This window comes from Gouania willdenowi, chromosome 24 (assembly GCF_900634775.1).
Source record: "Gouania willdenowi chromosome 24, fGouWil2.1, whole genome shotgun sequence".
NCBI classification, from domain to species: domain Eukaryota; kingdom Metazoa; phylum Chordata; class Actinopteri; order Blenniiformes; family Gobiesocidae; genus Gouania; species Gouania willdenowi.
Window position 1 is genome coordinate 24,263,185 of NC_041066.1, and position 24,992 is coordinate 24,288,176.

Here is a 24,992-nt window from a genome sequence, read left to right on the forward strand (position 1 = left end):
TAAATTTAAATTTAAATTTAAATCGAAATCTAAATCGAAATCGAAATCGAAATTTAAATCTAAATATTAAATTGAAATGTTAAATCTAAATGTCAAGGGTGAAACTAAATTCATAGCTAATATGCACATTTACTGAAATTAGCTTTTATTTTGGTACTTCCGGTGAATATGCATATTGGTTAAATTTTTAGTTTCACTCATGACATTTAGATTTAACGTTTATATCTAATATTTAGCATTTAAATTTAGAGTTAATATTTACATTTTACATTTATATTAAACATTGACATTATATTTTTTACGAGAAAAAAATATCACAAATTTCTCAAGTATTGCTGTAAATCAAAAGTTTAAAAATTCACATACATTTTTTAGATGTAGTTTGTTGCTAAATGTTGCTCAAAAGTTTATTTTAGCATACATATTACATTATATGATTGAAACTTTTTCTCTGCACACCATGAAGACCCTGGTCTGGAGGAATTCCTTCTCCTCTGATGTTGTGATGTGACCTCGACCCTGACTCTCCTGATCCCATTTTCATTTCATCTCCCTGGCACATGTTCTCTGGTGCTGCTGCTGAGGCTGTGCATTGTACGAAGGGATAACCGTTTCATTATGAGGAAGAGGAGCAGGAATGTGGAGCGATGACAAATGGACCAGGATGGAAAGACGGGGGATTTCTGTCTTTCTCAGTCCGGCCCTGAAGGGAAAATGAGCTCATGTTAGTGGGCCCCGCTGCCACATGCTGTGTGTGTGTTTTCATAATTAAAGTGTGTGTGTGTGTGTGTGTGTGTGTGTGGGTGTGTTAGATTGTGTTCAGAGATACACCTACACACTAAAAGCAACAATAGGGGGATGTTGATGTATGATAGCAGGAATCATTTGTGCAACTTAAGGCAACATTTCATGATGCAGCAACATTCATAGTATTACATTAGACCACGCGTTCTCAACATTGGGGTCAGGATCTTGTTTGGAGTCGTGAGACACTGGGAGGGGGTCACCAGATGCCTTCAAGAATCTTGAGAATATTTTCTGAACAATTTCAGCACATTTTTGCCTATTTTTACCATTTTTCTGCACCAAACTTTCCATAATTTAACCTGTTTTTGATATAACTGCTACTAAAAATGGAACTGATTGTGAGCGCTCACACTGCACTTCGGATTATCTACACACTGGATTAACTACATACTGGATTATCTATATACTGGATTATCTATGTACTACATGGAAGCTTTATTTCCCCTTTAATTCAGAATAAAAGTCAAATTATCTTTAAACTGACCTTGTAAACACTCAATTCCTAATGCAAATTTAATTCTGAATCTCGCACGCACGCACAGAATTTTTTTTTTTTACATTTCTCTCCTTAGTTACAAACTTTGCTCACTGAGAACAACTGCTAGTCAATAATTCCATTGTGTTTTTTTTTCTCAGGATATTCGACACATTTAGTCGTTTTTAAAAGCCCTTTGTGCTGTAGATTCTACACAGCTTTCAATTTATCCTGAATTACCCCGACTACCTGTCAACATTAAGCTGTTCTGTGTGTGGTGTGGGGGTGGGGCGTCCAAACAAATCCGACGTTGCACACCATTGAATCAAGCAGCAGCCATGTTGAAAGTCGCGGCTCTGTTTGTCCCTCAACCGCAGAGATATTTCAGCCACAGACACGCACGCACGCACACACACACGCACGCACACACACACGCACACACGCACACACGCACACACCTTGTTTTAGATAGACACTGGATTATCTATATACTGGTTTATCAATAGACTGAAGGTAAATATATTATCTGTAGATAAAGGGACTAGTGGAGCTGGTGTGAGGTAGTTTGAGAGGGAGGAGCTTACATTCTTATAGGGTAGGAGGAGCCAGGATTGTCAGGAGGAGGAGTGGGAAAAATCCAACTGTCTGGTTTGGAGCTGATTTTTTTTTACAAAATATTGAATAACAAGAGAGGGAGAAAACAGACGTTTTTACACTTTGTCCTTCTGAATGAGGCTAAAGGAATGTACAGTATATCACTGTAGAACAACCATTAGAAAGGGATTTTTTTTAAATGCACATTGAAGTGAAATAAAGAATAAAAACACAATGAAATAAAGAAAAATAGGCAGAAAAATAACCGGAAAAGATGAAGAGTAAAAAAAAAAAAAACACATGTATTGTTAATTCATTGGTCAGAGTGTCTGTTTGACCTGACGAGAGAAGCTAAACTTCACATTGTGAATGGGTTTGAATCACCTTCCCAGTTTGGTTCTTTTTATGTGACAGTTCTTCTGTCTTCATCTCTCACACTGGGAACGTCGAGCTGCACAAATTACCTCCAGGAGTGAAATCCTCGAGGCCTGCAGGGATGATTCCATCTGCTGAGGTCAATTCCCCGACACCGTCTCCCTATCACAGCTGGGATCCTCTGGGACTCATTCTTCTTTCGCACGCATCTCTCTTTCAGCAGAAAGTAAATAATGGCACATCCAACATCCGTCCTGGCCTGGAGATATTGATGATTCCTCAGCGATGATGATGACGATGATGATGCACGTTCAGAATGATAAGCTTTTGCTCCGGTTGGGCCCAAAGAGTGGAGGTCCTACTGTTAATCAGCTCAACTATGACTGAAATACAGTTTAAAGCACGAGTGTTGAACTCATCTCCTTTTAAGGACCACATACGACACAGTTTGATCTTAAGTGAGCCGGACCAGAAAAAAATCATTATTTTTGTCAAGGAAAATAAATGCAAATTAGAAATCGTAGTGCTCCAGTTTGCACTTTTACACATAACAAAACCTGGAAGTCATTAGCAATATCCTGAATATTAAAGTTGATATCCAGAGTTTCTGAAACATCTCGATGTCCCGCCCTAAACATCATCACTTCCTCTCACTGCCTCTGCCAATCTACCAGAAGCCACGCCTCTACATTTCTGCATGGGTCGCATTGATATATGTCTATGGCTCAGGTAAGAGCCAAAATCATATTTACATGTTTGCTGTTGTGATGCGCGGCCTTGTTTCCGTGCACAGTTCGACATTCACTTTGATTGACAGTCCCAAAAACAGGAAGTAGAAGCCTATTGGCTGGGAGCTTAGGGGTCTATAGGATGAAGGCGGGACTTATAAACATGAATGTATATGAGCAGTAGACTATAGTAAAAGACTAGTTAGGTATTTTTTAACATTTCAAAAGAATCATACATAAATATAGATTTCTCAGAAACTCCAGATTTCAGCTTTAAGCAATTAGTCAAAATTATTAAATTTGATAGAATTCAGTGGGATGAATTTAATTTGCAACAATTTTTGTGGTTTCTAACAGGGCTAAACTTCTCAAAGGAGCCATTTTGCCTCATCTCACCTGGATTAAAGTCCTCTGAAAAAATACCTTCTCAATGAAGACAATACAGTATAAAATTCTACAGAGTTACAATTACATCGGATTATGTTACGTAAAGAAGACTTTTGAGTTAACGTATTTGAAGGGCTATAAAAATAACTTGAATTTGATGTGATTACGTCAGTCAATTTCTTAGGTTGACAAATTGTTATAATATGATTTTATTTGGTGTCATTAATACCCTTTGCAAGAAAATAACAATTCTTTATTTCAATATTATTTTAAAATCGGCGCATACACCTTGTTTTCTCGACAGCTAAAAATATGGCTTCTTGACCATCGTTTATGTTCACACTGACAGCCTTTTATTTAGATTATTGTACATTGTTTGTTTCTCTTGTGTTAAGTATGAATTAACTACTGTATTTTGTTTGAACTGAGTTCCTGTTGTAATTCACTGTGAGAGTTTTAGTCCTGGTGCTTTGTTTTATCAGTAATATTTAGTTATTTGTCATAACTGTTTGTCATGTTGTATTCTCTCTGTATTTTAATACCGTTTACATTTTAGGTTGACACCAGATAAAAACTGTGGCTCATTGACAGCATGTCTGTTTATTAATGTTCATTGTTCCTTTAAAATAATTAATACACCTAATAAAGCTATAGGAAGTCATTGCTAAAGGGTCAAAGAGCCACAGGTTGCAGACCCCCATAGACCCCTCTATGTAGACCCCCACAGACCCCTCTATGTCATAAACCAGACATAGGCAAATGACGGCCCGGGGGCCACATGCGGCACTCGGTCTAATTTTATGCATAAATGTAATGAATGACAAGAAAGATTGCAGGAAAATACAGTAAAAGACAAGAGAAAAACACAGAAAGGACTCCAAAAACCCATGAAACATCTACAAAAAAGAACAAAAAAGAAAAAAACGACAGTAATACACAAAATTACTCAGAAAAATATACAAAATTACAGAAAATTACAACAAAAGTACACAAAAAGACAAGAAAAAAAAACATAAAAATGACTCAGCAAACCCACAGTACGAACAATCAAGCAAAACGACAACAGAAATACCCGAACAATTGCTCCAAAAAATGCAAAACGGCAGCACAAATACACAATATGACTCCACAAAACATATATTTGACAGGAAAAAATACACAAAAGGACTACAGAAATGCACAAAATGCCTCACAGCAACAAACATACACAGAATGTGAGAAAACCACTCAAAATTACTATAAAAACTCTTTGTTCTTTCTTGTATTAATGCTCAGATCAGCTCATTATTCTAAATGCTAACATGAAGGTTGATCATGTGACCCTCTGATCAAACAAAGACAGTTTTGTGGCCCCACTGTGGTAATAGTTGCCCACCTCTGTCATAGACAGTACAACGGAGAGGCCTCGGAGGTTGAAACGGTCGCACACTGACACACAACACGTCCATACTTTGATGTGTCAGCTGCAACATGTGGAAACATTCACATGTGTGTCCAGACCTGTCCATCAAAGGACACACACACTGCACACACACACACACACACACACACACACACACACACAGTCAACTTCCTGTCTGTCTGTGCGTCTGCTGACATCCCAGCGTCTGTTTTCTGTTCAGCGCGACAACAAAGCTCACCTGTTAAAACAAATGCAGCGTTTTAGAGGCGAGAATAAAAAACGCATCGTCTACAAAATGCTTTGTGAGCTTTTTTTTAATGTGAAGTACAGAATGAATCTTACGACGGGTTGATTCTCATATGTTTCTTATTAACTCCAAAGTGTTCCAGACAATGAGTGTTAAAAACTAAGATGCACACAAATACACATCAAATATTAAACAAAACTGGTGAACAATGACATATATTTGACTTCAATTGAAAAGTGTTTACACATTTTGCAAGTTGAAACCCTCGAGTTTTGTGACCCCTAAAGGTCAAAACTTTGCTGTAAAATCAAATTAATATCAGTTAATAACAGCTTCATCCAGTTAAAACCTGGGTGACAGGACAAAATCCCAACCTTTAATTAAATACTTCATTCATTGTTTTTCTTACCCTTGGACACAATTAGCTTACATCTAAAAAACTGTTGATTTAGATTTGATTTTTTAGATACACCGTTTCTATAACCGTGGAAAATAAGCTCCAAAACCAAGTGACAGCTGCAAAAAGGGTCCCGTGTGATAGATTTCATGAAAATAATCGTTCAAAAATTTGAAAATGTGTGTTTTTTTTAGATAAATATTAAAAATATTTGAGTTTTGGAGCAATTTCTGAAAGTTCTATTCATGCAAACAAAAGAGGAGTAAAGGGGGATGTAACGTTGAGTCGTAGATGCCGAGTTATCTTTATCTTTATCTGCTGCAGGGAAACAAACAAGTAAAAAAAGTGAGGCTGTAAATGACGAAACAAGTTCTCTGTATGTAAAGCAAAACAAACCCATCACATAAATGATAATAAAACTGTGTTACTAATTCATCTCAGAATTGCCTTTTAAAAATAAGACTACTTTACAGTTTTAGAGCCTGTGTTCCACCATCGTGAAATCATGTGATTGATGATGTCACACGGCCCCACTGAGTAAATCTGTTGAAGGACTGCAGCCCTAAAATACTTCTATCCTCAGGGTTCGTGTGTGTCTTCAACAGTCAGTGACTTACTCGCTAACTCCAGCCACCAGAGCGTGTCAGCGCACTGTTCAGGAAAGCTCTTCTTCTCTGCTTCATTGTCTAATAAGGAATTGCAGAGATGGAACTGTCGCCTCCTGCGTTCACAGATTTTTTATCCTCTTTCTGTAAACAAAAGAGGTTTACATCGACATTTTTAACTTTTCCTGGTTTTTTAGAGCAACTAAAATCAGCACAAGTTGTCATTTTGACTGAAAAAGCTGATTAAATGATTTAAAAAGCTGATTAAATGATGTACAAAGGTACTTAATGGTCTAAAAAGCTACTAAATTATGTAAAAAGCCGTGAAATGATGTAAAAAGTTGCTGAATGATCTAAAAAGCTGTTAAATGATTTAAAAAGCTGATTAAAATATGTAAAAAGCTACTAAATGATCTAAAAATCAGGCTGAATGTTTCACTCCAATAGAAAACAATGGGATGTTTACAGGCAGTGGGGCCCTGTGACATCATCAATCATGTGATTTCAAGATGGAGGAACACAGGCTCTAAAACTGTATAGTCCCATCTTTAAAAGTTAATAAAACAAATATGGTACATAATAATGTGTTTTAATAGGCATGGATCTACTAATAAATATGTTTTAAAGATTTTAGGCCTAACTAGTAAAAACTGTGGAGGAAATCACTAATGAAGCTTTATTGCCCAACGATTAATGCTTTTTTTGGTTTTTCATAAAGTGTACACTAAGAATAAATAAAAGTGTGTGTGTGAGATGAATAAACAAATGGATGAGCTTTGAATCGCCAAACACTAATCCAGGCTTACTGGTCGATACTTTATTCTTTACTGTATAATAAGGCAACACTGTGATGTAACAAAGCCATTGGTCCGTAATAATCCGTGTACCCTTCGTTCTTTGGTTATTCTGTTTTAAAACCAATTCTAAATAACAGATAAACAGTGTGGTTATTTTGTTTTACTGACTTAAAGCCAAAACAGAAATACAGAAACAACAAAAACCAAATAAGCAGCATTTTTCTGTTTAAAAATTAAATCTTGTTTTGTTTGTGAGATATTTGGATATTTAGGGGGAAATTAGAGTGAGAACTGAAGTCCACTACTCATGGTTTCCCTCCACAGGTCCTGGACCAGATCTCCAGGTTATCCACAGTCTGTGGATGTTTTAGCTCATGAAAAGCTGCTCACATTTATGTTTTGTTTCATAGAGTTACAGTCCAAATAGTATCCAACTAATCTGGTGAGTGACAATCGACTGTGAGGAACAACAGATGTTAGAACTTCTACCATTTAACACATTTGCAAAAACAATTCTAGCTTTTTGAGGACATTTTGCACGTTGCAATACCGCTAGCCATTAACATCAGTCGTCAACCAACACAGAAGTTGATCACAAGAAACGAGGATCACGATTAGATTCATTACACCACTGGTGGTTCCTTTGATCACGTCATGTGCATGTTTTATGTAACATCCATTTTTTGTTTTGATTTATTAATGTATTAATAACATTTCTATTCCCCAGTTCATCAGTAATGTGACTTATTGCTCCTTTATTGTCCAGTAAAAGTCCGCCCCCCAGTGTGTCCCCTCTGTGTGATGAGATTAAAACATGAAGCTCTCGTCCTAGTTTCCCGTAAATATCCAAATATCTCACAAACAGAACAATATTACATTTTTAAAACAGAAAAACGCTGCTCATTCGTTTTTTGTTGTTTCTGTATTTCTGTTTTGGTTTCAAGTCAGTAAAACAAAATAAACCGTTTATTTGTTATTTAGATTTGGTTTTTAAAACGGAATACCTTAAGAATGAAGGGTACATAGATCGGTAATACTGTGAAGCTGCCGTTAAAAGTCAAATCAGTCTGTGTTTCCTTCAAAGGTTCCACTCTCTGATGGATTTACAGTTTGTCATCAAATGAATCAGATCCAGGATCAGATCTGTTACGATGGTTCCCCCTTCATTACCGATGCAGTCCTACGGCTGAAACAAGTCTCATTTCTATCCTCATAAACTCTTCCAAACAGGCCCAGTGGGAGTGTCTCTCTGAGTCTCTGCAGGTTTGGAGGGAAAAGATGAGTTCCCTGAAGGTTTAAATGGCACAGGTCACGCCGGCGTCTTCCACGTGGCCGCAGTTGGTTTTGCCCCACCCGGAAAACTTGCACTGGTGGACGGTGTCTTCAGTTCCTGTGCAGGCGACGTCATCCATCCAGATCAGACCAGATCCTACAGAGAGAGAGTTTGTATTCAGATACTATGATCATTTTTGGGGTTCATATGGCAGGAACATCATCAGGGTCATTCCAGGTCATTTCAACCAATTTTCAGGACATCTCACAATAATTTGGTGAAAAATGTTCATGCATTCTTATTTTTCTTCCATGTTCATCTTCCAATATCTCAGGAACTCCATCACATAGTAAAGGTAAATATGGTATAGTAATAAGCTCCACCCACTCTCTCAGAATATAGAAATAGATCTGCTATACATCATATCTGGTGGACATGTCAGCTCCTCTAAATAGTCACAGTCAGTGTGTGTTTGGGTCTGGAACATGTTCAGTAAACTACTTAGCATATGTCTCAGCTCCCTGTAATGTGATCAGCTTAGAGCTATGAACATAGACTGTTCACATCACTAATGATTAGTCACAGATATGCATTGGTTCTAGACTCACACACTCTGGAAATATGAACATATACTTTTTAAAAACTATTTTCATCTCTGTTTTAATGTATAGTATAAATATTACTGTTTCTTTATGCAACTTCTTTAGGTTATTTCACCACTCGGAGAATATTGAAAATCCTTTACATGAGGCCATTGTAGCTTAGCTCTGTGTTTTATAATCATTTATTGTTTCTTCGTTTTTCATTCGATCAAACTAAAAATGTACAGTGTCCGTATTGAATATTCACTGAACAATCGGTAAAAATTCTCAGAACTTAGTGAGACTTTCTCACAACGATTCAAACTGAGTTAAACCTTCACGGAGCTGCAGAACATTTTCAAACGTCATGTGTTGCAATTATACATAAACACCATAAAAAAAAAAGAAAAGAAAGAAACGAGCTTGTGGGTGTCGCCTGCAATAAAACATGAAGCTCCAGCTGGTGAGCAGAACGTTTGGCAGAAAACTTCCTAAACTGGACTGGAGGGGAAATCCTGAGGCTTCACAGGGTGATTTAGAATCACAGTCATTACACATACAACCACCAGAAACAACAGAAACACACCTAAACTGAAGATTGTCACAACAAGGAGATGAAAAATGAGATTAGATGGGTCAGTAGTTACAGTTTAATAACATTTTGGACGCATACTGTCACCATATTTAGCAATAAAACAAAAAGAAGGGATGTTTTTATGTCCACGTTGGCACAAAAATGTAAACTAAGGAAAGTATTTGGTGGTAAAAGATTGAAGTGAAGTCAAAGTTTAGTTTTCCATTTAAGGGTCAAACTTGAGTCTTTAAACAACGAGAATACGATGTAACCATAATAGAAACAGAACAAAAGCACATAATAAACAAAGAGATACAGTACGGTGCGATTAAAGATCAAAGACCAGATGAGTTTTAAAGGACAGTAAAAGATCCAGATGTTTGATTTAAGACCACCAGGAGCCGGTGGAGATGGATGCTTGATCCCAGCACGAGTTAGCACGAACAACGAGCACAGAGAACGTCAAACACTGTAGAAACTGTGTTCAAATGACACATTATTTACCACAAGTGTTGATAAAAATGACTCCACTGATCACAACAGGACCTCATTCTACACCATAAAAAGTGTCTTTATCAGGTGATGAAACCAGGCACAGAAACAATATATTTATATGGAGGTGGATTGGTGTCTTTATTATTCAATTTGGAAAAAAAGGTAAATTATGATTTAAAAATTGGATGAAAAAAATCTCACTTCAATCAAAAAAAAGTAAAAATTCTAATAAAAAAATTATTTGAAAGAAAACTAATATTTACTACTAAAACAAAATTGCATTTAAAAACTTTTTTTTAATATTGAAAGTTTATTTTATTTTTTAAGTTTTCTGTAATTGGGCATATTTTGGGTAGGACTTTATTACTGAATCTCAAAATCTTTATTATTAAAAAAATCCTTTCAATTAAAGAAAAGTGTTCAAATGTGTTAACAATTTGTTTTCATTTAAACTTATTATTATTTTTTTGTTCTCATGAACTACTTCTTTAAAAACATTTTTTGGGGGATTGAAAAATAAAGACACGAATCTATATCCATACAATCACAGCATGGGTCAAAGATGATGTAATAACACAATGATGTATGACGTGTGCGCTAAGATACACACAATACAACACAAACAAATAACACACTGTGTAGAAATGAAATGAATGTATTTCAGCAGAGAAAACAATCACAATATTGAAAATGTGAAGAGACAAGTGTAATAAATACAAACGTGTGATTCAGCTTTAATATCTGCAGGATGTTTAGATGCAGAGGCTTTTTTGGCAGATTTTTGTTGCTTTGCTAAAACGGGACGTACGACTTTGTGTTGGAAGAACATGAAACACGTGTTTTATGGACCTCGAAGCGCAAACATCAAACGTTTGATGGAGAAACGGAAACAAAAGGTTTTAGTAAATCTCTCAGAGGAAGCGTTTCCGCCCCCACACACTTCACGTCGAGCCTTTAAAGTTTGACTGAAAACAAGAACAATTGAAGAGCTTGTTCCTGTGCTACACACTAAACTCTGTCAACTGTACAGGAAGAAATGTCAGCTTGGCTTGGTTTGTGAGCGGCTCACAAAGTAAATGCACAAAATGACTCCAAACACACACACACACACACACACACACACACACACAGACACACACACACACACACACACACACACATACACACACACACACACACACACACACACACACACACACACACACACGCACACAAGGCGCTTCCAAAAATACACAAAACGACAATAAAAATACACAAAAGGTCAGGAAACATACGCAATATTACTCCAAGAACACACAAGACGTCAAAATAATAACACTAAATGATGCTAAAAGACATTAAAAGGCAACTAAAACACACAAATTGACAACAAAAAATAAAATAAAATTACAGAAAATTTACAAAAACAAAAAGACAAAATGACACAAAATGCTACTAAAATACATAAAATGACAACTGAAGCACATCGATTGTCAACAAAAAAACCAAAAAATTAAAACAAATATAAAATACACAAAATTACACCAAAATACATAAATTCACAACAAAAACATACAGATTGACACAAAAAATACCAAAAAATATATTAAATGATGGAAACATATGTAAAGCTAAAAAAACCCACACAAAATGAAGAAAAAAAAATGACACAAAAAGACACTAAAATAAACAATATGATAAACTAAAACACACAGATTGAAAACAAAAAGAAATTAAAAAATGAAATAAAATGACGGAAACAACATAATGACAAAATTACACTAAACAGCACTAAAATACATAAAACAGCAACTGAAACACACAGATTCAAAAGAGAAATGCAAAAAAAATAAAATATATAAAATAACTGAAACATAAGTAAAACTACAAAAACACACAAAATGAATAAAAAATACATAAATTAGACAAATGTTGACAATGTGGCCGTCAGATAAGATACAATATTAATAATTCCTACCTTATTACGCTCATCATGGCCTTTAATAATGGTTTAATTTATTCTGAAATCATTGCTGTTATTTTTAGGATAAAAACAGGTAATTTAGTTTTACTTTTCCTCCTCTGTATTGAGGCCCCCTAGTGGCTCAGGGGCCTCAATGCAAGTGCGTACTCCGCCTATAGCCAGAAACGCCTCAGCTGGGACTTCACAGAACAATAATGATGAAATTATTTTATGACCATCAATGTTCAGCAAGGCTGTTATAGTGCTTATAGCGCCCCACCCGTCATGACGTCACGTCATGACATTCATTTGGGAACCTGTGGTTTCAGTTATATCAAAAAAAATATATCTGGTACAGCTGTTTTAGTAACCCCCCCCCCCACCACCACCACCCTATTGGTCATGTGCCTGGACCAAAGCTCTGAATGATGTCAGACTGACTGAAGAATGAAGTGAAATGAACGTAGAGTATTAAAAGAGAGAGAGAGAGAGAGAGAGAGAGAGAGAGAGAGAGAGAGAGAGAGCGAGCTAGCAGTGGATAACGGCTTTGTGAACCTGGCATGAACAACTTTCCCCATAAAACCCAAAAACTGCTTCGCTAAGCATTAATGGAAATGTTTAAGAACTCAAACGAAAACAAAACATTTAGTTTGGTCTGTTCCAGTACAATTCATCAATTAGTGATTTCAATTAAAAACACATGCTTCTTTTGCATATTTTGATACTTTTTTCTTCTAAAAATATAATGACAATGTTAAATCTAAATGCTAATTTAATTTCTATATTAGCTAAATATTTAGTTTCACCTGTGACATTTAGATTTAACATTTAACATTTAGATTTACCATTAAGATTTAGAATTAACGTTTAGGTTTAGATTGAACATTTAACATTTAGATTTAATATTTCACATTTAGATTAAGATTAAACATTTACATTTATCATTTAGACTTAATATTTCACATTTAAATTAAGATTTAACATTTAGATTTAACATTTAAAATTTACATTTAACATTTAGATTTAACATTTAACATTTAGATTTACATTTCATATTTAACATTTAGATTTAACAATGAGATTTAAATTGAACATTCAACATTTGATTTAATATTTCACATCTAGACTTAACATTTAAGATTTACAGTTAACATTTAGATTTAATCATCAGATTTAGATGTAACATTTAGATTCAACATTTAGATTTAACATTTAGATTTAAATGTAACATTTAACATTTAGATTTAGATTTAACATTGACATTATATGTTTACAAGAAAAGAAATATCACAAATGTTGCTGTAAATCTGGTCAAAAGTAACGTCAAAAATTCACAAAGGTCTTTTTAAACGTGATTTGTTGCTAAATGTTGCAAAAAGTTTCTGTTTATTTTAAAAAGCACAACTTTACAATCGGCGCCGCGTACATTTGAGCTAAAGTGAGTTTCTATATTTCGAGATGTGCTACAACACTTGCTCACTCTTCACTGTCAATGATTGGTGCACGAGTGTGTGTGTGTGTGTGTGTGTGTGTGTGTGTCTCTACCGTGTCCAAATCGTCCCGTCTTGTGAACCTCCAGCGCTTGTTGGTATCCTAGCATCCGACACACCACGTCTCCATCCTTTTTATCCCAGACGTCGTCGCACACCGTCCCCCAGCGATTCTCGTGGAAAACCTCCACGCGACCTTCGTGAGGACCGGACCCGTTCACCAGCCGCACCAGGGTCTCCTCCACTTAAACACACACACACACACACAGACGGCATCCCATGTTATACTGTGAATATGCTACAGAGGTGGTAAAAGTACTTACATTAAAGTATAGATGCTTGAATAAAAAATGACTGGTAAAAGTTAAAGTAGTGACGTTTCTCCTTTACTTGAGTTAAAATAAAAAAGTAAATGCTACTAAATGTACTAAAGTAAAATGTAACACAAATATCTCTTCAATAATAAGACAGGGTTGTTAAACCAGTAAATTCCATATCTTTTATTTTTGTAGAAAACAGACATGGAAACAAGCTAAATTTATCAACACCTGGAATCTAAATGCTAAATGTTAAATGCTAAACCTAAATGATGAATTTGCATATCAGCTAAATATTTAGTTTCACCCGTGACATTTAGCTTTAAGATTGACATTTAACATTGACATTATATTTCTACGAGGAAAAAAAATATACAAATTTACTGAAATTAGCTTTTATTTTGGTACTTCAGGTAAATTTGCAAATAGGCTAAATATTTAGTTTCACTCGTGACATTTAGATTTAACATTTAGATTTAGATTGACCATTTATCATTTAGAATTCATATTTCACATTTAGATTTAGATTTAACATTTAAGATTTACATTTAGCATTTAGATTTAACATTTAGGTTTAGATATAACATTTAGATTTAACACTGAGATTTAGATTTAACATTTAAATTTAGATTTCATATTTAAATTTAGAATTAACATTTTTATTTAAATGTAACATTTAGATTAAGATATAACATTTAGATTTAGATTTAACATTGAGATTTAGATTTAACATTGAGATTTAGATTTAACATTTAGATTTAGATCTAATTTGAACATTTAACATTAACAAAAAGTTGGCAAAAAAATAAATAGTCAAATAAAGTACAGATTCTAGAAAAAACTACTGAAGTACAGTAACAAAGTACAAATATGACACAAACATGCTGCAGATGGATTTATTGGTTCTATTGGTTCCTAAATCAGTCAGTTTTTAATAAGTGCACAAAGGTCTGTGTGTGTGTTTTATCATGACCTCACACTGTACGCAGAGTGTTTATGACTTCACTCAAAGTCAAACCAAGGCCAACGAGAACAAACACAAACAGCTTTTATCCACACATGCTGAAAAAGTGTTGTTTTTTTCATGTTTCCATTTTTCCATAAATACAGTCTTTGATCAAACACGAACAATAAATATTTGACGGGATGTTTATTTTCCAACAAAATATAATTTTGTAGACATATTTAGACACTCATAATCTGTTTGGAGTGGAGCTGTTATGCATTACTTCCTCCTGTTGGTGAGCATTAATTAATCATCAGACTGTAGGTGGAAATAAACAGTTATACTGTATATATTTAAACAAGCACTAAAGAGTGATAAATATCTTTAATGAGACAAAATCTCCTGGAAAAGAATAAAAAGATGAAGTGAGATATTAAGACACGATCATAACAAACTGGATTTGTCCATTTTCACATTTTAAAGCATCTTTAGAAAAAACTTCTTTTAATGTATTTTTGCTGCATTAATCCCATTTCCGACACTTCTACATCACATTTTAATGACTTTTTTCCACATGTTCAGCATTTATAAACTCTTTCTACCACTTTTCCACCTAATGTCACACATGTTGACCCATTATTGTCATTTTTAACCTCTTTTCACCAGATTTCATGCTTATTTCTGCCAATTTAACCACATTCACCATTTGTCACACCTATTATTCGCCAATTTAAACTAATTGTTTCTACCAATTATTCAAATATTGATATTTGTACGCTTTTTTTTTTTAACCACTTTTTCTCTCCGTTTTTGGCAACTTTTAACCACTTTCAGTAGTTTTTAAAATGCCATTTCACCACCTTTTCCACCATTTTTGGTCACTTTTAAACCATTTTATTAGTGATTAAAACCAGGATTTCCATCTTTAAGATGACTATAATAATAATAAACGTTCCTGGATATTATTCAGATGAATAAAAACTTTATGGATGAAGCTGTCTCACATGACATGTTCATGCCAATACAAAACAATACAAGTCACATATGTTACAGTGAGTTAAGAAATATGTCTAATAGACCACACCTAATAATTCTTAGCCAACTAAAGCAGCCAAGAAACAAAAGCATATTAAAAGAATAGATATTTTAAACTGGTTCCTAATAGCTTTGGCTTCCAGCAGCTCTTTTCACCAGATTTCATGATTATTTTTTGCCATTTTAATCACATTCACCATTTTTCACGTCCATTATTCAACAGTTTAAATGATTTGCTCCTACTTACCCCCCATTTCTGGCATTTTTATTATTTATAATATTTCCGCCAGTATTGACACTTTGACGTGGGGGTCTCGGGAACCTTTATTTTGGGGGTCACGGACTGAAAAGGTTGAGAACCACTGATCTAAAGTTGATTGATGTGATTGGTTATCACTTTAATCTAACATACAGTATATACAACGATCTGCGTCTCATAAAAACCACAATCGGCTCCAGAAGTCAAATTACCACCAGGTTAAAACATATTTTTAACGTTATTATTGATCGTGCACGAGTTAAAGCCTTAAAAAAATAATAAAATAAATATCAAATGGTTCCAATCAACATTTCTTTGGCTTCAGGTGATATTTTTGTCATTTTTCATTTCTTAAAAAAACAACCGGCTGCTTTCATGAGTCCCGCAGCGTGGATACGTTTCTCATTAGACCCACACAGCAACGTCTGACATTAAATCCACCACAACTTGGACCTCGATCAAGCTGCCACATGGGATCTCACTTAGAATTTGTCACATGTGAAGAGAAAATTACACACAAACTTTTGTAATCTGACCTCAAAAGGAGAGGTTTTTAGTTCCATACCCGTAGGTCACTAACGGACCGCAGCGTTTGCTAATGTTGCTCATTTCATTTCATCGTCCTGTGTATTTTAATTCAGCTATGAAACACTTGCTGTTGTGACCAAAAGTAGCTGCACTGGTTTTTCAGGGAGAATTCGTCCAAATCTAAAGAATTAACTGGAGTTTGTCAGTGGTTATTGATATAAAACATGTTGAAAAAGAACATGACAGGCCTGAATGAATGAATGAAGAATAGATGATATAAACAACATGTGAAACGTGTTGCATTGTGAACTCCTGGAGTAAAGAATGAATGAAAAGATCATTGTTGGGTGATCAGGATTCCACTTAATTCAGCACAGGTTTTATTTTGACAAACAGACAATAGACAAATAGAAAAGATGGAAAAAAGTAGGAAAGATATAAAGAAGGAAAAAAGGGAATAAAGTAAATATAATTTCATATTTTTTATTTCCTTTCTCAACACATTCATTCCTGTTTCTGTTCTATTGATATTTTGATGCATTTCTTTTGGTAAATGTCATGATTTGTTCTTTTATGTACTTCACATACTTCTTCAATGAGCTTATGTTAAGATCGAAAATGGGTTCAGGACCCCATTTGGGGTCGTGAAACACTGGGAGCGGGTCGGCAGATGCCTTCAAAAAACTAAGAATAATTTTTTTAACAATTTGAGCCCATTTATGCTGATTTTTACCCTTTTTCTGCAACTACATCATATTTTAAGCTATTTTCATCACTTTTTCTTGCCATAATTTTGCTCCTTTTAATGTATTTTTGCACTAAAAATGAGGATTACTTTCTCCATCACATTTCAATGCCTTTTCAGCACATTTTCACCCACATTTCCAGTACTTTTACATCTATTGTATCACATGTTGACTCATTATTGTCATTTTTAAACTCTTTATTTTAACCACATTCATTTGTCGCACCTATTATTTGACAGTTTAATTTTCTACCGATTGTTACAATATTGACACTTTGAACCATTTTTACCACTATTGCATATTCAGCACTTATAAACCCTTTCCACCACTTTTACACCTAATGTCACATATGTTGACCCATTATTGTCACTTTTAACCATATTTCATTCTTATTTTTGACAATTTAACCACATTCACACCCATTATTTGCCAGTTTAAACTAATTATTCCTACTTTTTATATTACATTACCCTTCCTCCCCCCATTTCTGTTACTTTTAAGCCAATATTGACACTTTTAACCCTTTTTTAACCACTTTTTTGTCTGTTTTTGTCCACTTCTATGCTTATTTCTGCAAATTTAACCACATTCACCATTTGTCACACCTATTATTCGCCAATTTAAACTGATTGTTTCTACCAATTCTTCCTATATTGATACTTTGAACTCTTTTTTTTTAAACCAATTTTTCTCTCCGTTTTTGGCAACTTTTAACTAATTTCTTTTAACCCGTTTTATTAGTGATTAAAACCAGGATTTCCATCTTTAAGATGACTATAATAATAATACAATTCCTGTATAACAGTGGATGAATAAATAAATGTGGTTCTCACAGATTCATAGAACAATGGACTCTCCACTCTCTGGATCCTTTATTTTGGGGGTCGTGGCCTAAAAAGGTTGAGAACCTCTGGTCTATGGGTCCAGGTCAGACCAGTACCACCAGGGTCAATGGACCAGGTCTTCATTCATTTGGACAGGTGCCAAATCCTGCTGCAAAATAAAATGTTGCACTTCTTCTCAGACTTTCTAATCTTCTTTTAATTTGAAAGGTGACACCGAAGCGTCCCGTGCAGTTCGCTCTTGGCGTTAACTCCCACCATGTGTGGACGAGCGATCTCTGCGTCCTGGTCCAGTGGTTAAACGGAGACGCTTTGAAGCGTTCCACATGCATGACGCTGTGATCGCACGTTTCCCACAGCTTCATTTTTCCTGTCCAAACATCAAACACTCGTGACGTTTGCGTTCGTAAGAATTAAATAGTTTTGACGTGAACACCTTCCTCCATCTTTCCTCACAGACTGGTTTAGAGGGCAGTAATGGTTGTTCTATCACACACACACACACACACACACACACACACACACACACACACACACACACACACACACACACACACACACACACACACACACACACACACACACACACACACACACACACACACACACACACACACACACACACACACACACACACACACACACACACACAAAGGGCTTTGAGGCGGTTCTTGATGTCCGCTGAGACGCGTCACCTCTTGTCACGTGGTGAAATATTTGAGACAGAGCAGTAAAGTAGATTTTAAACCTCCAGAGACGTTTAAAGGTTGTAAAGTCATCGGCTCATAACTTTGGGTTCTTTCATTGTTGGTTTTTGGGGTCACATGGGTCTGGTAAGACGCAGTTCTCATAGAAATACATCGTTTTATAAAAAACTCATCATCATCTTTACAGTATACGCTATATTTTCACACATTTCAAACAAATAACCAGATTTTTTTGGTGATTATTCACAAAACTTCAACTAAAGCAACTTGTTTTTAATGAATAACGTAATCATTCATCCTTTCATTACTTATTTTTTATATTATAAATCATTTACATGAATAAATACCCTTTAAAATACAAAAATAAGACTTTCTCTCTTTTTTTTGCCAAAAATAAATGTCCACAATCCAATTAAAATGGATAAAAATATCAACTTAGCTCTATTTAATACAGGGGTGTCAAACGTATTTTAGTTCAAGGGCCAAATACGGATCAGTTTGATCTCAAGTGGATCACAAGTTTCAGGCGAGAAAACAAGCAATTATAACGTTATTTTGCCTCATAAATATATGTAAAGTAATGGAAGTTACAGAAAATATCCACAATTTAAATGTTCTCAAATTTGTGACCAATTTTTATTCAATTTTGGAAAAATGTGTGAAATAATTTTAATAAAACTGCAGTATTTTGGAAAAGATCAAAATGTAAATGACTGCCATCATGTGATGAAAGCGTGGGAAAACTGTGAGCCCTGGAAAATATTGTGGATTTTCATTGAATGTATGTGGGCCAAATTTGATGCCCTAAAGGGCCGCGTTTGACCCCCGGGCCTTGGGTTTGACACCTATGATTTAAGGGACTTCTTTTAACTTTAGAACTATTCTAACTACTAGTCTTCTGACATCCTAAACTGTACTATTTGATTATTTATTATTTTATTATGTAGAGTATAAAATACACATTTACCCTCCATTTACTCATAAACTGCTCAACATCTGAATAAATCTTTTACGTCTGTGGCACCAAAGCTTTATTCTTACATCATTTGCCCTTTTTGTTGGTTGATTACTTTATTACAAATAAAAAGACGTACTGAGACTGATGTGTGTCAGCACTCACCTGTTTTCTCTCCGTGCTCTCCTCGCTCACCTTTCTCCCCTTTGAACCCTCGCTCTCCACGGGACCCTTTAAGACAAAGAGGATAATAATACATTTAAATACATCGTCTATCCCTTAGCTCTATAAAGAGTAAACCCTGGATGTGGTAAAACTTTTTCTATAAAATAAACAACACCACTGATTTGACTTATTCTGGATTAAAAATATATAGAATTAAAAAAAAAAAGCGTCAAATTATGTTACAAATATAAATTGGTCTGATTAAGTAAAGGAGCGATGTTCAGGGAAAACAGACAATTTTTCAAAATAAAATGCCACAATGCGGCCCCCAAAGTAAAAAAAAAATAAGAATACATTAAAATAATACAACGAATTACAAGACTGCAGGAAAACACAGTAAATGACAAGAAAAACACAGAAGATACTCCAAAAACACACAAAACTATTGCAAAAACTAACAAAACAATAACAGTAATACACAAAATGACTCCAAAAAATACAAAACGACAACAAAAATACACAAAATGACCCAAAAAAATACACAAAATTACAGAAAATAACAACAAAAACACAAAAAAATTACTCTGAAAACCCACAGTACGAAGAAAACAAGCAAAACGACAACAAAAATGCATAACATGACTTCAAAAAAAACATACATTTTAGAGGAAAAATACACAAAAGGATATCGGAAATGCACAAAAATAACTGATAGAATATACAAAATTACAGAAAATACTAACAAAAGCATACAAAAAGACAAGAAAAACACAAAAAAAGACTTTGCAAACCCACAACACTAACAAACAAGCAAGACAACAACAGAAATACACAAAACTTACTCCAAAAAATGCAAAATGACAACATAAATACACAATATGATTCCAAAAATTATACATTTTAAAGGAAAAATACACAAAAGAACTGCAGAAAAACACACAAAATGACTATAAAACCTCTTTATTGTTTCCTGTGTTAATGCTAAGATCATTTGTTCTGACCCCGCTGAGATAGAAGTTACCCACTTCTGCCCTAAAGCCTGAAAACACAAAGTATAGAGAGAAATTTCTGATTTTGAGGAACTGAAATGTTTAATTTTTAACTGAAATCTAAAATATAAATGAAAATTTAACATGTATTGTTTGAAGAAAGAGATTGTTTTTGGAATATAAAGCAAATAATTGAATCTAAATGAATTTTATTGTATTTTCAGTACCAATTAATGATCATCAAAAATATCACTAAAATACATCATTTTAAGTCAAACAGTGTGAACGTTTCCTGTGGAGGAATCAGCAGAGGTTTTTATTCAATACATGAAATAAGTAAAACTAAAGTAAAACCAATGATGTCATCGTCACAAACACTAAAGTCACTTTTGCTAATAACTGGATCCTATACACCAGCGTTTTTCAAATGAGGGTACGTGTACCCCTAGGGGTATGTGATGGCACTACAGGGGGTACATGAGAGAGAGAGTAAAATTAACAAATAAAAGCATTGAAAACATGAGGTTTTATAATGTTTGTATTTAGTGAAAAATGATGATTATAATAAATATTACCAGCAACTCACAAAACGACAACAAAAACACACAAAATGACAGAAAAATAGGCTGAATAATAAAAAGAACAGACAAACAACAACAAAATACACAAAATGACATTAAAAACAAAAGAGTGACAAATACAGGAAATCACTACAAATTACACAAAAATAACAGAGAAACAACAAAACAACAACTTATACACACACACTGAGAGAGAATAATTCCAATACTACCAACACACAAAATATAAAGAAGAATAAAAACACAGACAACAACAAAATACACAAAATGACACAAAAAACGAACAAAATGATAAAAAAAAGATTTTTCTTTAGAACATGAACTGAAAATAAGGTCAGTGTTAGTGTGATCAGAGAGAAATGATCATAAATGAAAGAAACTATAGAAATAAATCTATTCAGGAGCCACTAAATACTGTTTCATTCCAATTATTTACAAAATGAGGTTCTTTAAAATGTGTGTTATCATTCATCCATTCCATAATTATGATCTATAGTTGTTTTTACACCGAATTCTGAGCAAAATAGTCGGACAAAGAGGTTATTGGATTGAAAAGTAAGAGAAATAAAGTTTAGAACCCACAACCATATAAATATATAACACACAGACATTAAGTTTAAAATAGTGTGTGAGAAATGAAAAATAACAGACACACAATGTTGAAAATAGCCTAAACCTCAGTTTTAAACCCTGACTTTACCTCACACCCACTTCCTCTCCTTTGTCTATTTCTGGGAAAATCCCTTTAAAGCTGTGAACCCTGTAATTGTGCCGTGACATGGGGCACAAATATAAAAAAATGAAAGGCCAACACCTTCATATCCTGAGTGTTACCGCGCGCACACGCACGCACACACGCGCACACACAGGCACACACACACACACACACAGTGGATCATAACGGACAATTTAATCCAACTAAAAAATGGCTAAATCAGTTTTTAATTGAACACCTACATCAGATTAGCAGCTAGGATACATGTAGGGCTGGTTTTATTGACATTTCAAAATAAAGTGTATTCCAAACTCTAAGTAATGATGAAGCAGGAGTCATTTGTGGCTTATTCTTGGCCGTGAGCTTTAAAAAAAACCACACGTCTGTTTTTGCCATGAGGCTGTGAGTTGGTGTTCCTCCACCTTTATTTAATTTCACTCCTTTTTCACACGTCTGACCACGGACGATAATCTCAGTCCCACCTTTAATGTGTGTGTGGTTCTGTTTTTGTGATATTCTGTAGAAAATAAAGGTTTAAATGTGTTTTTAAGCTTAATAAAGTCATTAGGCAGCTTTAAAGAGTTCCTATTGTTTTAACAAATGTGGCTTAAAATCTTTGAAATATTCTTATTAGTAGATCTATGTCTAACAAAATACATTATTTAACCATATTTGTTTTAATAACTTTTTAAAATGGGATTACTTTACAGTTTTAAAGTCTGTGTTCCACCATCTTGAAATCACATGATTGATGATGTCACAGGGCCCCACTGCCTGTAAACATCCCAGTTTTTCTATTGGAGTGAAACATTCTTATGGTAGTAGACAATGAAGCAAGGAAGAACAGCTCTCCTAAGGGAACTTTACTCTCCCTTAAACAGTGTGTTGACACGCTCTGGTGATTGAAGTTAGTGAGCAAATCACGGACAGTTGAAGACACATAATCCCTGAGAATAGAAGTTCTTTTGCGTGGTAGTCCTTCAACAGTCGCTAACTCCAGGAGAGCTCTTCTTCTCTGCTTCATTGTCTCCTATGAAATCACAGAGGTGGAATTGTCCCCCCCTACGGTCACACATTTTTTCGGGTCACAACTGTTTTTATTCTCTTTATGTAAACAAGAGATTTACATCGACATTTTTAACTTTTCCTGATTTTTTAAAGCAACAGCAGCACAAAAAAATATGCTAAATGATCTAAATTCTACTAAATAATCTATAAATCAGGCTGAATGTTTCACTCCAATAGAAAACAATGGGATGTTTACAGGCAGTGGGGCCGTGTGACATCATCAATCACATGATTTAAAGATGGAGGAACACAGGCTCTAAAACTGTAAAGTAGTCCTATTTTTAAAATGTAATAAAACAAATATGGTGCAAAAACATGTGTTTTATTAAACATATTTTCTAATAAGTACATTTCAAAGATTTAAGGCCACTTTTGTTAAAACAGTGGAGGATCCCTTTAAGACTCACATTCTTCTTTTCTGGGGTTAAAAAGGGTGGAGGCGGAGCTAAAGTTAGTTAATCATCTATGGTAAGAAATGCACATATAGCAGCACATTATAGTCTGACATAACAACCAAAGAATCCACCACTTTCACCTAAAATCACCCATTTATAGAAAGTTTCGCTGAACTTCCTGCTGCTGTTTATTTAAGCTTCTCTGAGATCCTTCACTGGTTTGTTAAACCCACAGAAACACGGTTGGAATCAGCCAAACATCTGCAGAGATCCTGGTTTTCACCATCTCTCCTTCATTTTAAAAATAAAATTACACCAATTAATTCAAATCAAAATGTAAAAAATCTGGTTTGTGGCACTACTAATACATTGCATTATGATAATTTCACTTTTTCTATGTGGAAAGGTGTCGGTAAATATGCAAATAAGTCAGAAAGATGAGTCCAAGGATCTGCTGTAATGTTTTCTCCAGAACGTCGCCTATGCCACTGTTTCTCAAATGGGGGTACATGAAAATTAACAAATGAAAGCATTAAAAATATGGGGTTTAAAGTGTTTATTTTTATCTAACCCTAACCCTAACCCTCCTATGCATCCATGGCAGAGTGATGCTCTGAGAAAATACCCAGCATTCAATGCTGTTCTGGCACCGTGCATTACATTTAATCTGATTTGTCAGCCATGATGTGATGCATTCAACTGTTGTCTGGTTATTTCATTTATTTGTAGTTTCACAACGTCCATTGATCATTTTAAAACAAAAAATTGTAACAAATGACTTGTTTTAAAATGTACAGAAGTACAATACATGACTGATTTAGAAATACTCAAAAAAGTACAAGTACCCATAAAAGCAGTAAAAGAGTAACGTACATGTAATTTGTTGCTTTCACATCTGGCATCCACATAAAATGATGTTCCTTGGGGTTTTTCATGCACTGGCAGTGAATTAACTGTATATTTATGTATTTATTTGAAAGCATGCACACACCCACACCTTCTTTTAAACATAATGACACTAAACAGCCTCACGTCCATGTTTCTGAGTGTGATCACGTTTACATGCTCATAATAATCAGGCCATGGCTCGGATTCAAACACACAACGTTCGGTTCCAGATGAAACGCAGCACAGAGCTGATCTCTGCTGCAACTCAAGTGTTCTTTGGACGCCGTAAGCCAAGAAAAAACAGCTGGCCCCGCCCATCAACGACTAACACATCCATCTTCATCAAACCTGCAGCGAAGCCGAAGTGGAGTGTGATCCAGAGTGTTGACCCCTAACTGTTCATTCCCAGAGACTAACACACCAGTCCAAGGTTTATAAAGCTGCTCTGGGACGCCACGCTGCTGCACACGTCAGCCAAAATGGCTCTGATTGGCTGTGTGGCACACGCACATGCGCACACACACACACACACACACACACACACACACACACACACACACACACACACACACACACACACACACACACACACACACACACACACACACACACACACACACACACACACACACACACACACACACACACACACACACACACACACACACACACACACACACACACACA

At 34.9% G+C, this 24,992-nt stretch overlaps 1 protein-coding gene across 1 annotated transcript in view; it reads right to left on the minus strand.

The window, feature by feature from the left end:
• Positions 1-7,714: 7,714 nt before the first annotated feature.
• scara5 (scavenger receptor class A, member 5 (putative)) overlaps positions 7,715-24,992 on the minus strand; it is a 64,275-nt gene continuing 46,997 nt past the window's right edge. The window contains exons 10-13 of the mRNA XM_028439512.1: positions 19,670-19,735; positions 13,225-13,413; positions 8,101-8,243; positions 7,715-8,070 (exon numbers count right to left, since the gene is read on the minus strand). Of these exons, the coding sequence (XP_028295313.1) occupies positions 8,110-8,243; positions 13,225-13,413; positions 19,670-19,735 (389 nt within the window). The 3' untranslated portion in view covers positions 7,715-8,070; positions 8,101-8,109. The remainder of the gene's footprint in view (positions 8,071-8,100; positions 8,244-13,224; positions 13,414-19,669; positions 19,736-24,992) is intronic.